Raw genomic sequence first — 15000 nt, forward strand, 5'->3', positions numbered from 1 at the left:
TCGCCATGCTGGACGTCTCGGACATACGCGCGGACATCTCAGAGCAAGTGCGCAACGCCGGTGAGAACACACACCAGCTCCTTCATGGGGACACACACAATGAAGATTATAATTACTATGTTATATGGGTAACACTTTACAATAAGGTTAATTAGTTAACATTAGTTAACATGAACTAAGGAACTACGCATGAACAATACTTCTACAGCAATTATTAATCATTTATTAAAACATTTACTAATACATTATTAAAATCAAAGGTTGTATTTATTAACATTAGTTAATGCACTGTGAACTAACATGAACAAACAATGAACAGCTGAATTTTTATTAACATTAACAAAGATTAATAAATACTGTAACAAATGTTTTGATCATTGTTAGTTAATGTTAGTTAATACATTAACTAATGTTAACTAATGAACCTTATTGTAAAGTGTTACCGTTATATGACTATTAAAATATAGGATTAATTATTACATTTATTATAAATCATTAACTAAACATTTATTTTAAATATTTCCTTTGAAAACATCATACAAGGTTTTATTAGATCTATTGTACTTCTGGGGACAATTTACAGCAATTTTTGCTTGAAAATTTAGCTACACTAGCTTATAAATGTCACATGTGCATTTTTATTTCCAGTATGTGCTAGGGTGTTGCTAGGGTGTTGCTAGGCAGATCCCAGGATAGTCTCCGTGGTTGCAAGGAAGTTGATAGGTGTTAAACACAAGATGCTTTCTAGGGCATTGCTATGTGGTTGCTAGGCAGTTATCAGGATTTTTGGGTGGTTGCTAGGGTGTTCTTAGTGGTTGCATGCAAGGTTATAAGTGTTATATCGTAGATAGTTGCTAGGGTGTTGCTAGGCAGTTTGTAGGTTTTTTGGGCGGTTGCCAGGATGTTCTTAGTGGTTTCAAGGCAGGTCATTGGTGTTATATCGTAGATAGTTGCTAGGCAGTTTGTAGGTTTTTTGGGTGGTTGCTAGGGTGTTCTTAGTGGTTGCAAGGCAGTTTATAGGTGTTGTATCGTAGATAGTTGCTAGGGTGTTGCTAGGCAGTTTGTAGATTTTTTGGGTGGTTGCTAGGGTGTTCTAAGTGGTTGCAAGGCAGTTTATAGCTGTTGTATCGTAGATAGTTGCTAGGGTGTTGCTAGGCAGTTTGTAGATTTTTTGGTGGTTGCTAGGGTGTTCTTAGTGGTTGCAAGGCAGTTTATAGCTGTTGTATCGTAGATAGTTGCTAGGGTGTTGCTAGGCAGTTTGTAGGTTTTTTGGGTGGTTGCTAGGGTGTTGGTAGGCAGTTGCGCAGCTGACAGCTGTTATATAGTAGATGTTTGCTAGGGTGTTGCTATGTGGTAAGTAGACATTCTCTCCAGTTTTTCAAGATTTCGCAATTGGGGAAGATAACACTTTTTATGGCGATCCTGCACAGTTGTCCATTTAACCGTATGTGCCGTGTGTGTGTGTGTTCTGCAGGACGTACTGTGTTAGGTCGTCCCCGTAAGCTGTTCTTCGGCTCTGAAGTGGATGTTGTTCAGGGTGAACACACGGGTCTGCTCGCCGGGACGTCCCACGAGCGGCTCGACCGCCACTCAGTCCCCGCCTCCCCGAGGGGGGGGTACCAGGGCCTGGGTTACACACACACGCCTCACTCTAGCTCTGCCCCCGCCGGCTTCACATCGTCCTCCTGGGAGAGTGACAGCGACTCCGGGCCAGCAACAGCCAATCAGAGCACAGCAATAGAGTCCTAGGAAAGGGTGAGCTATGGGAAAATAAAGACACTCAAACATACAGTGACCTATTCACTTCTGGATAACGTATTAATAATGCAAATGTCATTTTATTTTTATTTCAATTAACAAAAATGTTTTAATAGTTTCAGTTAAAGTCCCCCTGTAGTGAAAATCCAGCTTTTAATGTTGTTTATGTGTCTATGTAGTGTTTTTAATATGCTTTAAGACAAAGCATGTGTAAATTCATAAGTCGACAGCATTGCTGAGTATTTCCTCCTTAAAACTGCAGTGAACCAAAGACAGTCTCAAACACACGCTTTGAAATCGCTGGTGTTTCTGACGTCACAAACTACCTTGTTGTTATATAGTTGTTAATCAGGGTGGAGGCGGGGCTAATTTGCATATTCATAGAACCACGAATACTAAATGAGGCAAGGGTGTCGAGTTACATTCAAGCAATTTTAAGGCATGAAGATTTTCTTTCAAGAATAAAAACATTTAAATATGTCATTTTGGTGATCAAAGATGAGTTTTAAGGGATACAATTATTGACTACAGTGGGACTTAATGGATAATAACCCTGGAACCTTTTATTATTATTATTATACTGCCATAAAAGTGTCAGAAACTGTAAATCCCAGAGACTCTAAACTCAGAAATTCCATCAACCTTCCAACACTAGGTGGCACTATAATAAAAACATATACATTTTTGTTGTTTTTAAAATCTTGAGCTAAAAATGACCAATTAGTGTGAGAAGGCCAAACACACTTTTCAATGTCTTAAACATACGAGACCTGTTTTTATTCGGTGCAAGTATTGTAAATCGTGTATGTTTAGTAATATTATATATATATATATCCTGTTAAATTGTTTAATATATTGTAATGTGGCATCAACTAATGTTTTATCAATATATGTACAAAATAAAATCTCTATTTACCAATTTTACGTTGTGGCTCAAGAGTGGCATCTTCAATATATTCCTATACTGCCTATATTGATCTTTTACATTATAAATACATAAATACACAGGCACACACACACATATTTATGAATATACACCACAAATGGAGTTTTAATTTACCACTAGAGGGCAGAATAATATTACAAAAGGCTCATAACAAACCATTTTCTGTGGTCCACATGACAGACTGTTCTGTAAAAATATGTGTACAAAACTTTACATCGACATCAATGACAAAATCATCTTCTCCTTTACAGATTCAACACATTGTAAATGTACAAATACACATCAAAATAAGGCTTCACATCATCTGCAGCCGTTCTCAATATTTGGAGTTGCATTTGATTCGAGTTCTAGAATTCTCAGTCATTTGTTGCTGAAAATGACAGAATTTAAAGTGACTTCAGTGACAGAATTATTAAACTGCGGAAATATCAAATGATCTGAAAATGTTGCAAGCATCATCATGTAACAAAACACAGTGGATTAAAATCTCACATTGGCCTAGAAAAGTTCCCATTGGCTTCAATACGATTAAACATTTCGACAAATCATGTTTCCCCTGGTTATTCACTGGAACTTAAAACATTTTCAATAGGTGCTTAAAGTCGACATGAATTCAAATTCACTTTCTTAATTCATTCATTCTGAATCTTTCATCAGTGCATGTTATTCGAAGTAAAAAAAAAAGAAAGTGTCTTCATAATATAATAATAACACTCTCACCAACCGAACAATCTAGATTTTCACACTGAATTCCCTCAGAAGTAACATGAGCTGTAAATGACCATCTGATAGAGTGGCTGAATGCAGGTGTTGTAATGAATGTGTTGTGAGACGAATGCACAGTCACATGAAGGTTCACACAGACAAATAAGATACTTTATGTTTGAAATGTAAAAACTGCCTGATAAACATCTAATTACAGTGATTAATCTATAAACAAGTAATGAAATAACAAGCCATATAATGTAAAACACAAACCCACGTGAATCTGAATCAACAACAACAAAAAAACACACAAAAGGTTTTTAAAGGAATAGTTCTCAAAAATTAAAATGCACTTATTATTTACTCACCCGCAGGTGCCATACTTTGAGAAATAATAATTCACAAATATACTATTGATATAGAGCGTGAGTCACATGGGCGGATGATGTTATGCTTTTTTTTGTCCTTTTTGGAGCTTGACGGGCGTTTTCTCAAACAAACATCTGATCATATTGTGTATAAAAAATAATGCAGGTTTGGAGCGACATTAGGATGAGAAAATGTGAGTGTATATTTTGAGGTGAACTGTTCCTGTAAAGTAGACGTTATCATTATATACAAATCAAATTATTCATCAATAAAGGTTCACTTGCACAAATGAGGTCCGCATTGCTTTAAAGTGCCCTATTGTGCTTTTTCCTGTCATGTAGAGTGTAATAAAGCTGGAAAAGCTCTGCAAAGTTTAAAAGATCAAAGTGCAGATAAATAAAGTTATTGTCTTCTAAAAGAAGGAAAGCGATTCTGAAACGAGTCGTCGATGATTCCAGTCTCACTTCTGCTGAAGCTACGCATGTTTGTAACTAATTTGCATAATGGTGTTGATTGGCCAGCGTCTCAGCGTCTCTTAGCTCCGCCCTCAAACACTGTAGTTTATCTGAGCCTGGAAGAGTTTGGTCGTGTTACTGTGTATCAAGCGCTGAGGAAGCGTCTGACCAATCAGAGTAGAGTAGACCAATCACAACAGACTGGGTCATCTGACCAATCAGAGCAGAGCAGGCTTTCGGAAAGGAGGGGTTTAGAGATTGAGTCTTCGAACAAACCGTTTTCAGATTTTTTGAGAAAAGAGCTGATGCTGTAATGTATATTGAATGAAATTGTTTAACCTTGGATGCATGTAAACCTGTTGTAAGAGTCTTCAGAACTAAACTAGGAACCTTAAAAATAGCAGAATCTGCAAATATTTATGAAAATTATTTATGAAAAGATATAATGCATTATAATGTACATTATGAATATCTTTATAATGGATGGATGCGCTTTATATAAAAAAATTAATATTTGTATTTTTATAAAGCTTGGAAGAGCCAGGACATTTATAATATAACTCTGATTGTATTCGTCTGAGAGAAGAATGTCATATACACCTAGGATGACTTGAGGGAGAGTAAATCATGGGCTAATTTTCATTTTTGGGAGAACTATCTCTTTAATACTAAAGTGGTCAAGTGACACACTGGCTGTTCACAGTCAAAACGGACTGGCGTAGGAAATGATGAAACGAACGAGAGATGCGTTTGCATTAGTTTGTTGCTGATGTCAGAGAGGAACTCACAGCCTGAGGTGTTTCACTCCTCCGGGATAATGGCCGCCAACTCCTTCAGGAACTCTCCGATGTTTCACTCCTCCGGGACGATGGCCGCCAACTCCTTCAGGAACTCTCCGATGTTTCACTCCTCCGGGACGATGGCCGCCAACTCCTTCAGGAACTCTCCGGTGTTTCACTCCTCCGGGACGATGGCCGCCAACTCCTTCAGGAACTCTCCGGTGTTTCACTCCTCCGGGACGATGGCCGCCAACTCCTTCAGGAACTCTCCGATGTTTCACTCCTCCGGGACGATGGCCGCCAACTCCTTCAGGAACTCTCCGATGTTTCACTCCTCCTGAGCGATGGCCGCCAGCTCCTTCAGGAACTCTCCGGTGTTTCACTCCTCCGGGACGATGGCCGCCAGCTCCTTCAGGAACTCTCCGGTGTTTCACTCCTCCAGGACGATGGCCGCCAACTCCTTCAGGAACTCTCCGGTGTTTCACTCTTCCTGAGTGATGGCCGCCAACTCCTTCAGGAACTCTCCGGTGTTTCACTCCTCCTGAGTGATGGCCGCCAACTCCTTCAGGAACTCTCCGATGTTTCACTCCTCCGGGACGATGGCCGCCAACTCCTTCAGGAACTCTCCGATGTTTCACTCCTCCGGGACGATGGCCGCCAACTCCTTCAGGAACTCTCCGATGTTTCACTCCTCCGGGACGATGGCCGCCAACTCCTTCAGGAACTCTCCGGGGTTTCACTCCTCCGGGACGATGGCGTGCTCCTGAGCGATGGCCGCCAACTCTTTCAGGAACTCTGCGAACAGGAAGGTGGCGAACACCCTGTCACGCAGGTGCGGCGGGATTCTGGGACACGGAGGAAGAGGCTTGCGTGGACGACCCGACACGTGTCCGTTGAGGAACCAGCCGGAGCTGTTATTATCCTGCAGGAGAACATCTCGCTCTGACACACACACACACACACACACACACACACACAGTCAAGACAGCTTGATTTATACAGCGCTTTTCACAATATTCAACTCACATTTTTTATATAGCGCTTTTCACAACACACATCATTTCAGAGCAGCGTTACAGAGATAACAGGAAAATAATGCAAAAATGTGTGTTTCCAGAAGAGAATAGCGTCACAGTTCAGCTTAAAGGATTAGTTCACTTTCAAAAAAAAAATTGCAGATAATTTACTCCCCCCGATGTCATCCGAAATATCCATGTCTTTCTTTCATTAGTCGAAAAGAAATGAAGGTTTTTGAGGAAAACATTCCAGGATTTTTCTCCATATAACGGACTTCAATGGCAACCAACTATACCAATGTTCACAGAAGGTTCAAATGTCCGTCTCAATGCAGCTTCAAAGTCTCGACACGATCCCAGCCGAGAAATAAGAGTCTTATCCAGAGAAACGATCGGACGTTTAAAAAAATAAATAAAAATAGATATACTTTTTAACCACAAATGCCCGTCTTGTACCATCTCTGAGATGCGCCACGCATTGCGTCATCACGTTGGAAAGGTCACGCGTCACGTCATCTATCTAAGTCATTTGTCTGTGTACTCCGGTTCAAAAAGGAAGGGAAGGGCGAAAAACTCCATCTCATTTTCTCCTCCAACTACAAAATCGTCCGACATCTTTTTTTAAATGTATTATTATTGAAAAAATTTTCGTGACCTTTCCAACGTGATGATGTAATGCGTGGCGTATCTCAGAGATGGTACACGACAAGCATTTGTGGTTAAAAAGTATATATATATTTTTTTTTTATTTATAAAATGACCGATGGTTTCGCGAGATAAGACTCTTATTTCTCGACTGGGATCGTGTCGAGACTTTGAAGCTGCATTGAGACGGACATTTGAACCTTCTTTGAACATTGGAATAGTTGGTTGCCATTGAAGTCCATTATATGGAGAAAAATCCTGGAATGTTTTCCTCAAAAACCTTCATTTCTTTTCGACTAATGAAAGAAAGACATGGATATCTCGGATGACATCGGGGGGAGTAAATTATCAGCAAAAAATGTTTTGAAAGTGAACTAATCCTTTAAGTAAGTTCAGTGATGGTTCATTTTTGTGGTAAAAAAGTTATTACGTTTATTTATATATATATATATATCCAGCTCAGTTCAGTTCTTATTTAATGCTGTTAAAATAAGGATATAAGAAATGCTCTTTGTTCTGTGTCTTTTCCTGCAGAGAGATTATTTTGGTCTTCTTTATTTGGTAATATCTCTTGTGTCAAAGCATGGAAATTGCCAAATAAGTTTTGTGTTAAAGGGATAGTTCACTTTGAAATTAATTTTTGGTATGTTTTAGCTTACCTCAAGGGCATCCAAGATGTAGGTGTCTTTTTTTCCGCAGTAGTTTAAATTTTGATATTTTTAGGTCAAACCGTTCTTGTCTGTCAGTCATATAATGCAGGTCGATGGTCACTGTCTCTAAGAGCATGCACAGAGTCCAAATTAAAACAATTCCCCGTCATCCAAATTAAACAATTCCCCATCGTAAGTACACATTGATGGCCCAAGACACGAAACGAGTGGTTTGTGTGAGAAAACGAACAGTATTTATATCGTTTTTACCTCTTGAACACAGCCACGTCCAAGTGATCTGATCTGACGTGTACGCAGACTGGTGCATAGATATATACACACTAGATGTCGCCTTGTCTACGGCAGTTCATTGGAACGAATGTCTTTAAGGCGACATCTAGTGTATATATCTATGCACCAGTCTGCGTACACGTCAGATCAGATCACTTGGACGTGGCTGTGTTCAAGAGGTAAAAACGATATAAATACTGTTCGTTTTCTCACACAAACCACTCGTTTCGTGTCTTAGGCCATCAATGTGTACTTACGATGGGGAATTGTTTAATTTGGATGACGGGGAATTGTTTTAATTTGGACTCTGTGCATGCTCTTTGAGACAGTGACCATAGACCTGCATTATATGACTGACAGACAAGAACGGTTTGACCTAAAAATATAAAAATTGAAACTACTGCGGAAAAAAAGACACCTACATCTTGGATGCCCTTGAGGTAAGCTAAAACATACCAAAAATTAATTTCAAAGTGAACTATCCCTTTAATAACAAAATTAAAGAAGGGTCTTACAAAATATATTTTTTTTTTCTTTTTTTTTTTATACAGACTTTATCCTGATAAGCATGTTTTGGAAAAATTTAAGTTTAATGTTTCATATACCTGGGAATTTTGTGCACTGGAAAAATAAACTATTTTGCATCCGTTTTTTTCACTGTATTTACTCAAGATTATTTTGGAAAGACTTAGAAACCTTTATTAGTAGAAAACTGAAGTGTATGATAGAAATGTGTGTATTTGATGTGCTTTTTTTTTACTCAGAATGACCATTTTGAATGTAAAGAACAACATATTATACAATTATTTATTTTGTTAAAAAGACAAAAAGAAGTGGGCTCAATGCAAACCAGTTTGTTCACATTTTAAAAATGACTTTAAACTAAATGTAAATCTTTAAAAAAATAAAATAATAAAAAAAGCTCTGAAAACATGTAATGTAATTTTGTCTATTTTTTTCTTCTATTTTTCTTTATTTTCTTTCATTTCCTGGCAGCTAATGTAATGTGAATATATAATACCCCTTGCTCTCATGGCATTGAATAAAAAACAACAACAACAATAAAATAAATAAATAAAATATATATATAATGGTGTCAATGCAGGCAGATCAATAATATTGTTGAATATTAAATTAAATTAAATAGCCCAACACACAGTTTTAGAATGATAACAGAAAGAGGATCAAATGGGAAGATCCGTACAGGACGACACACACACACACACACACACACACACACACACACACACACACACCTTGCTCTTTTAAGGCCTGGTCTTTGAGTAGCAGGTACTGGGCGGCTTCACGGACCAGTTCGGGGAAATCGGGACGGGACGCCGCGTGTTGTTCGATCTGAACACACACCGACTGCAGAACCTGCGACACACACACACACACGTCACATGACACACTGCGGAGGATTCATCTCTGTGCAAAACACTGACTGCACTGTGCATTAGTTCTATACTCGTATCGTGTTTATTCATATTTTGAGTTTATTTTTATTTAACACTTTCTGTTTTCAAGTTTTAGTCATTTTGTTGTGTGTTGTTGTCATTTATATATATGTATATATATAAAAGTTAAACTAAATAAATATGAGAGATGTTGCCTTGGCAAAAAGCTGAAATGTTTTTTTGTATTTTATTTTATTTCAGTTAAAGTTTACTTTTTCAAGTGTGAAAATGTTTTTAAAAAAATTCGCACAACCATTTTAATTGGTTAAATACAATTTTAGTAATAAAAAACCATGTCTAATTAATAGAAATAATGAAACTTATACAATTTAACAATCATTTATTGAAATAAAAAAATAAATGACATGTTTAGGGCCCTATGAACCAAATTCTGTGTTTTCTGTTTTAAGTTTTCTGGATTCCATTTTAATAATCAATGATTTAACAATCAGTTCTATGAAATGTTTTATATTCAACATTATACATAGTAGTTTAATGTTGTACTAACACTAAAAAAACTCTGAAAACGCATATTAATTTTCATTTTGGGTGAACTATCCACAATACATATTGATGCATTTTTGTATTGCGATATATTGTGACACGATATATTGTTACACCACTGCTTATAATTGAAAAAGAGTTGCTGATTCCTAATAAGTACTTTTATGTTCTTATTTCAAACTTAGGTGAAGGATTTGGGTGTTTTGGATATCATCTCTCCCGAACAACGCCAAAGACAAGAAGTGAGTCTTAGCATGTTCACTGGTTTTTGTGATGTATATGTGACCCTGGACCACAAAACCAGTCGCATGGGTCAATATTTTGAATAAATAATCTTTCCATTGATGTATGGTTTGTTAGGATATGACAATATTTGGCCGAGATTCAACTATTGAAAATCTGGAATCTGAGGGAGCAAAAAAATCTAAACATTGAGAAAATCTCCTTTGTGCAGCATTCACTCACAAAAATACATGTTTTATATATTTACGGTAGGAAATTTACTAAATATCTTCATGGAACATGAGCTTTACTTAATATCCTAATGATTTTTGGCATAAAAGAAAAATGGATCATTTTGACCCATAACATGTATTGTTGGCTATTGCCACAGATATACCCGTGCGACTCGAGACTGGTGACGTGATCCAGGGTCACATATTATTATAATAACTATTACACATGTGAAAGCATGCTGGGAGTTGTCTCCGGCACCTGATAGAGCGAGCGCGGGCCGGCCCGAGTGTTCAGCAGAAACCCTCTCAGCAGCGGCTGTGGGAACGAGGCCAGATGAGACAAAATCCCCGTCACCAGCAGATTAACCTCGATCGAGTTCTCCAGCATGTTCTCCAGACGAGACAGCAGGACGCTGATGAACGGCCCTAAACAAGCATCGACATTTAATCATTTAGCACACGCTTTTATCCAAAGCAACTTTTTTGTTACGGTAAAAATGCTTTTCTTACTCTGTGTTTTTGTCTAGTTTCCAGTCCAAATATCAAACATTTCTTAAATCAAGATGCATTTACTAGATGAGTAAAATGATATAACATATTAAGTCTGGTTTTCCGGGGGAATTAATAAAAATTAAGGGAGTTTTTCCTTAAAACAAGCAAATTATCTGCCAATGGGGTCAGAAAAATAATGTTGTTTCTGTTAGAATTAAGATTATTTTTCTGACCCCATTGGCAGATAATTTGCTTGTTTTAAGGAAAAACTCACTTTATTTTGATTAATTCCCCCGGAAAAAAGGATATAAATATATATAAAAGATATAGAGTAGAAGAAGAGAGAAAAGAAAGTGTTTGTATTGCTGCATATTCAGCCGTTTCTGAAAATGTCCACGGACTCAGACTCGCTCTTTAGACTCTTTCCAAACACTCGTTTTGATCGTTTTGTTCCAAACTCCACCTTTATTCCACACAAAACCTCCTCATATTCAGTGTTGGGGAAGTTACTTTTAAAAATAATGCATTACAAAATTGGGACACAACTTGGTTAGACATATGGCTTTGATTTTATAGCAATTTTAGCATAGAAATGATTGGTAACACTTTATTTTACAGTTTCCTTGTTACATATGTTGCATGTACTTACCATAGTAATAACAGTAAATTATGCATAATTACATGCAACTAACCCTCAACCAAACCCTAGTCCTACCCTAACCCTATAGTAAGTACATGTAGTTGCTTAATATTACTCAGTACTTAAATATATAATTACACTGTAACAGTGACACCTTAAAATAAAGTGTAAACAAATTATTTTATAAAATATGTATATTTTGTATGAAATAAAAACCTTAATTTTTTTTTTTTTACACTGCTTTTGCAATAATCTGCTGATTGTCTTCTTTAAAAAGAGAATTACGTAGTATTCATGAACTAAAACTATTTAAGGGTTGATTTTCACGCTAAAGCTTAAAGTGTGGAGCCCCCTGTGGTGAATATCCAGCTTTTAATGTTGTTTATGTGTCTATGTGGTGTTTTTAATCTACTTTAAGACAAACCATGTGTAAGTTCATAAGTCGACAGCATTGCTGAGTATTTTCTCCTTAAAACTGCAGTGAACCAAAGACAGTCTCAGAAACACGCTTTGAAATCGCTGGTGTTTCTGACGTCACAAACTACCTTGTAACCAATCAGATCAACGTGTGATCGTCAACCAGTGGATCTCTGAGCTGAGTGAGTGAGTGGAGGCGGGGCTCATTTGCATATTCATAGAAGCGCGCATACTAAATGAGGCAAGGGTGTCGAGTTACATTCAAGATACTTTTAAGGAAAAAACGTTTAAATAAGTTTTAAAGGATACCATTATTGACTACAGGGGAACTTTAACAGTTTCAAAGCATCGTGACTGACCTGTAAACGAGATCCCATGTTTCCCGCTGTGGTTTCTGCTCAGTTCCTCCTCATCTTCATCTTCACCTTCATGATCATCACAGAAAGAGCTGAAATCCTCCTCCTCCTCCTCACACATCCACCGCTCGTGCTCTTCATCCTCCTCGTCTTCCTCTCCGCCCAGATCTCGAATGAGCTCAAGACACTGCGAGATAAAGTCGTCCGCGGGCGTTTTGCTCTCTATGCTAATCTGCTCTAGATTATTAGCATCATCTTCAAGCTCCAGTTTCGGTTCTTCAAAAGCATATCCGTTTGCGAAAGCGAGCGGCTCAGATTCATGATTCACTGGATTAGTCTCGTTAGCGATGTGATTAGCGTGCGTAAATTTGTTCAAACCGTTTTTGACGGATATCCGCCGGTCGTCTCGCGCATCTTTTTGCGCGATGAGATTATAAACAAGCACATCGTCCTGAAAGTCGGACTCCTCGATGTAAGATCCTTTAATGAGCATGATTGCACTTTTACGCATTTCTTGAATGTGTTTCGGGGGCTCGTCCGGGATCATGTTTTCTGGGATCGGCTCCTCGTCAGGCGAGGCGTCGTACGTGTCGTCCCACTCGAGCTCGACTCGTTCGCTGGTTTCCGACGCCGAATGGGGTGTGTGTGTTTGAGTTGAGAGAGGAAGACTCTCGTCCTCTTCCTCGTATTCGTTCGGTGACGGATTGAGACCGTCGTAGGGATTCGACCACACGGCACACGCCTGGACGCCGACACACACGGCCCTGCGCCCATCATACAGGTAATGAAGATAGTTCTTATCCATCAAGGGCTCGGAAGAAGTTATTCGGGAAAATCCCACGCTGTCCCCACCTGAGAACAAATCCTCCATTCCTGGAGACATGGACGCATTAAATTAATCAAAAGTGACACTTATTATGTAACAAAAGATTCTATTTCAATGCTGTTCTTTTGAACTTTCTAGTCATCAACGAATCATGAAAACAAATGTTTGCACAACTGTTGATAATAATCATAAATGTTTCTTCAGCATCAAATCATCATATTAGAATGATTTCTGAAGGATCATGTGACACTGAAGACTGGAGTAATGATGCTGAAAATTCAGCTTTGATCACAGGAATAAATTACACTTTACTATATATTCACATGGAAAACAGCGGTTTGAAACTGTAAAATATTTCACTTTTTTTACTGTATTTTTATTTTATTTTTTAAATACAAAAATCTTAACGACCTTTGAACTTTTTATGTTTTAACCCTCAAACAAACTAAAAACGCAATTTTTATTTTTTACAGAATTATAATATTAAATAATATAGAATGTCTATTATAGAATAATATTTGGGATATCAATAGGATTGTCACGTAGCGAAATGCCGAAAGGCCTCAGACAAATTCAAATGTTTGCACAGAATTCACAGGATGCAACCCCCCTTACCCTGCTCAGACCTTTGTTTAAATACACAAGTTTCCCGCCCAAACACTGGTGGATCAAACCATATGCACGGGGGGAACCTTTCTCCAAATCACACAACCTGAGTGAACCATCCTTTTTTGGTACCAGCACCACTGGACTACACCATTCGCTCCTCGATGGTTCTATGATGTCTAAATCAAGCATCACTTTCACTTCCTCTTTCAAAGCGGGAATCAGGCGGGCGGGCACTCTACAATGAGTCTGCCTTATGGGATCTGTCGGCAGTAGGCGAATATCATGCTGAAGAAGATCTGTTTTCCCAGGCTGATCACTGAAAAGATTCTCTGGTACCCGTTTCCGGAACTCTCTCTGCTGTTTAGGTGTAAGATGATCTACTGCTGGAAAGGTGATTGACTTTTGATTGAATGGAAAGTATTGCTCCTCCAGTTCCTCTTCTTCATCCACCCTTCTTGCCCACAGCTGCTCTGACCACGAGCCCTTTCTCTCATGCCACGGTCTTAAGAGGTTGATATGAAAGACTTGGGACTTCTTTCTGCGATCCGGTAAAGAGATCTCATAGTTAGTAGCACTTAGTTTCCGTAACACTTCATATGGCCCCTGCCACTTGGCCAGCAATGAACTGTCAGATGTGGGAAGAAGCAGCAGCACCTTCTGACCTGGACTTAAGGTTCTCTTCCTGCTTGACTGATCGTACCATTGCTTTTGATGTTGTTGTGCCTTAGCCATGTTAACTCTTACCAACTCTGCCATTGAGCCCATCTTCTCCCTCATCTTAATGACATACATAACAAACACTCAAACATTAACACTTCATAGCACTCATGTCTCCCTCCATTTTGAAAAATGGTACGTTCCGGATATGCGCACTACCAGAACCCACCTCTAAACACTGGATTAGACAGACAAGATCTAATATGTGCAGTAAAATGCAAACTTACACAATAAATAATTTAACAAACAAGGACTCTTGTATCCTTCACCACATTAACACATGGAACACATGATCTTGGAACTGTCCATCAACATACCCATTGTCAACACACAAAATACAACAAACTTTAGGCTGGCACCCTAGTGATGATGTAATTAACCTAGCCCATCATCACAAGGATAAAAACTGAATTTAACACAATATTGTACTGTATTTCTGATCAAATAAATGCAGCTTTGCTGAGAATAAGAGGCTTCTATCAAAAACATAAAAAATCTTGAAGCAGACTTTTGAAACGTAGGTCTATGAATAATTCAAATGTTTAAATTTTATTATGGATATTTAAGCAAAGTATTGTTGAAATTGCAAAAGTAAATACATTTTCTAATTACATTTTATAAATATCAAATTAAATATGTCATACACTCTGCCTAAAGTAGCATGCATGCGCACGAAATCATGAACTTCATTACCCATGTTCCCCCTCAGCAGGCCCTCGGTGACCTTTGACCAGAGGATGTAGTCGGGCTTGGGGGGCGGAGCTAGAGAGGGTTTGGGAATGAAGAACGAGGGAGTGAGAGAGAGAAGTGCAGACGCAGTGATGGAGTAACAGTCTCTCTCTCTCAGTCTGTGTCTCTCAGCACACGTCAGATGAGAGCAGGGGATCAGATACCTGAGGGAAGACACACTCGA

At 38.4% G+C, this 15000-nt stretch overlaps 2 protein-coding genes across 4 annotated transcripts in view; one reads left to right on the forward strand and one right to left on the reverse strand.

The window, feature by feature from the left end:
* The window catches only part of LOC309481121 (transmembrane protein 184C-like), a 7089-nt gene extending 4443 nt beyond the window's left edge, over positions 1-2646 (forward strand). The window contains exons 9-10 of the mRNA XM_082145946.1: positions 1-60; positions 1475-2646. The exon at positions 1-60 is cut by the window's left edge and continues 112 nt beyond it. Coding sequence (XP_082002072.1) covers positions 1-60; positions 1475-1749 — 335 coding nt within the window. The 3' untranslated portion in view covers positions 1750-2646. The remainder of the gene's footprint in view (positions 61-1474) is intronic.
* Positions 2647-5743: 3097 nt separating this feature from the next.
* fhip1ab (FHF complex subunit HOOK interacting protein 1Ab) overlaps positions 5744-15000 on the reverse strand; it is a 19550-nt gene continuing 10293 nt past the window's right edge. For all 3 annotated transcript variants that reach the window (XM_082145827.1, XM_082145825.1, XM_082145826.1), the window contains 5 exons: positions 14781-14980; positions 11939-12808; positions 10290-10456; positions 8871-8991; positions 5744-5954 (listed from right to left, as the gene is read on the reverse strand). In XM_082145827.1, the coding sequence (XP_082001953.1) occupies positions 5749-5954; positions 8871-8991; positions 10290-10456; positions 11939-12808; positions 14781-14980 (1564 nt within the window). In that variant the 3' untranslated portion in view covers positions 5744-5748. The remainder of the gene's footprint in view (positions 5955-8870; positions 8992-10289; positions 10457-11938; positions 12809-14780; positions 14981-15000) is intronic.

This window comes from Leuciscus leuciscus (genome assembly GCF_965113295.1).
Source record: "Leuciscus leuciscus genome assembly, chromosome: 18".
Taxonomy (NCBI): Eukaryota; Metazoa; Chordata; class Actinopteri; order Cypriniformes; family Leuciscidae; genus Leuciscus; species Leuciscus leuciscus.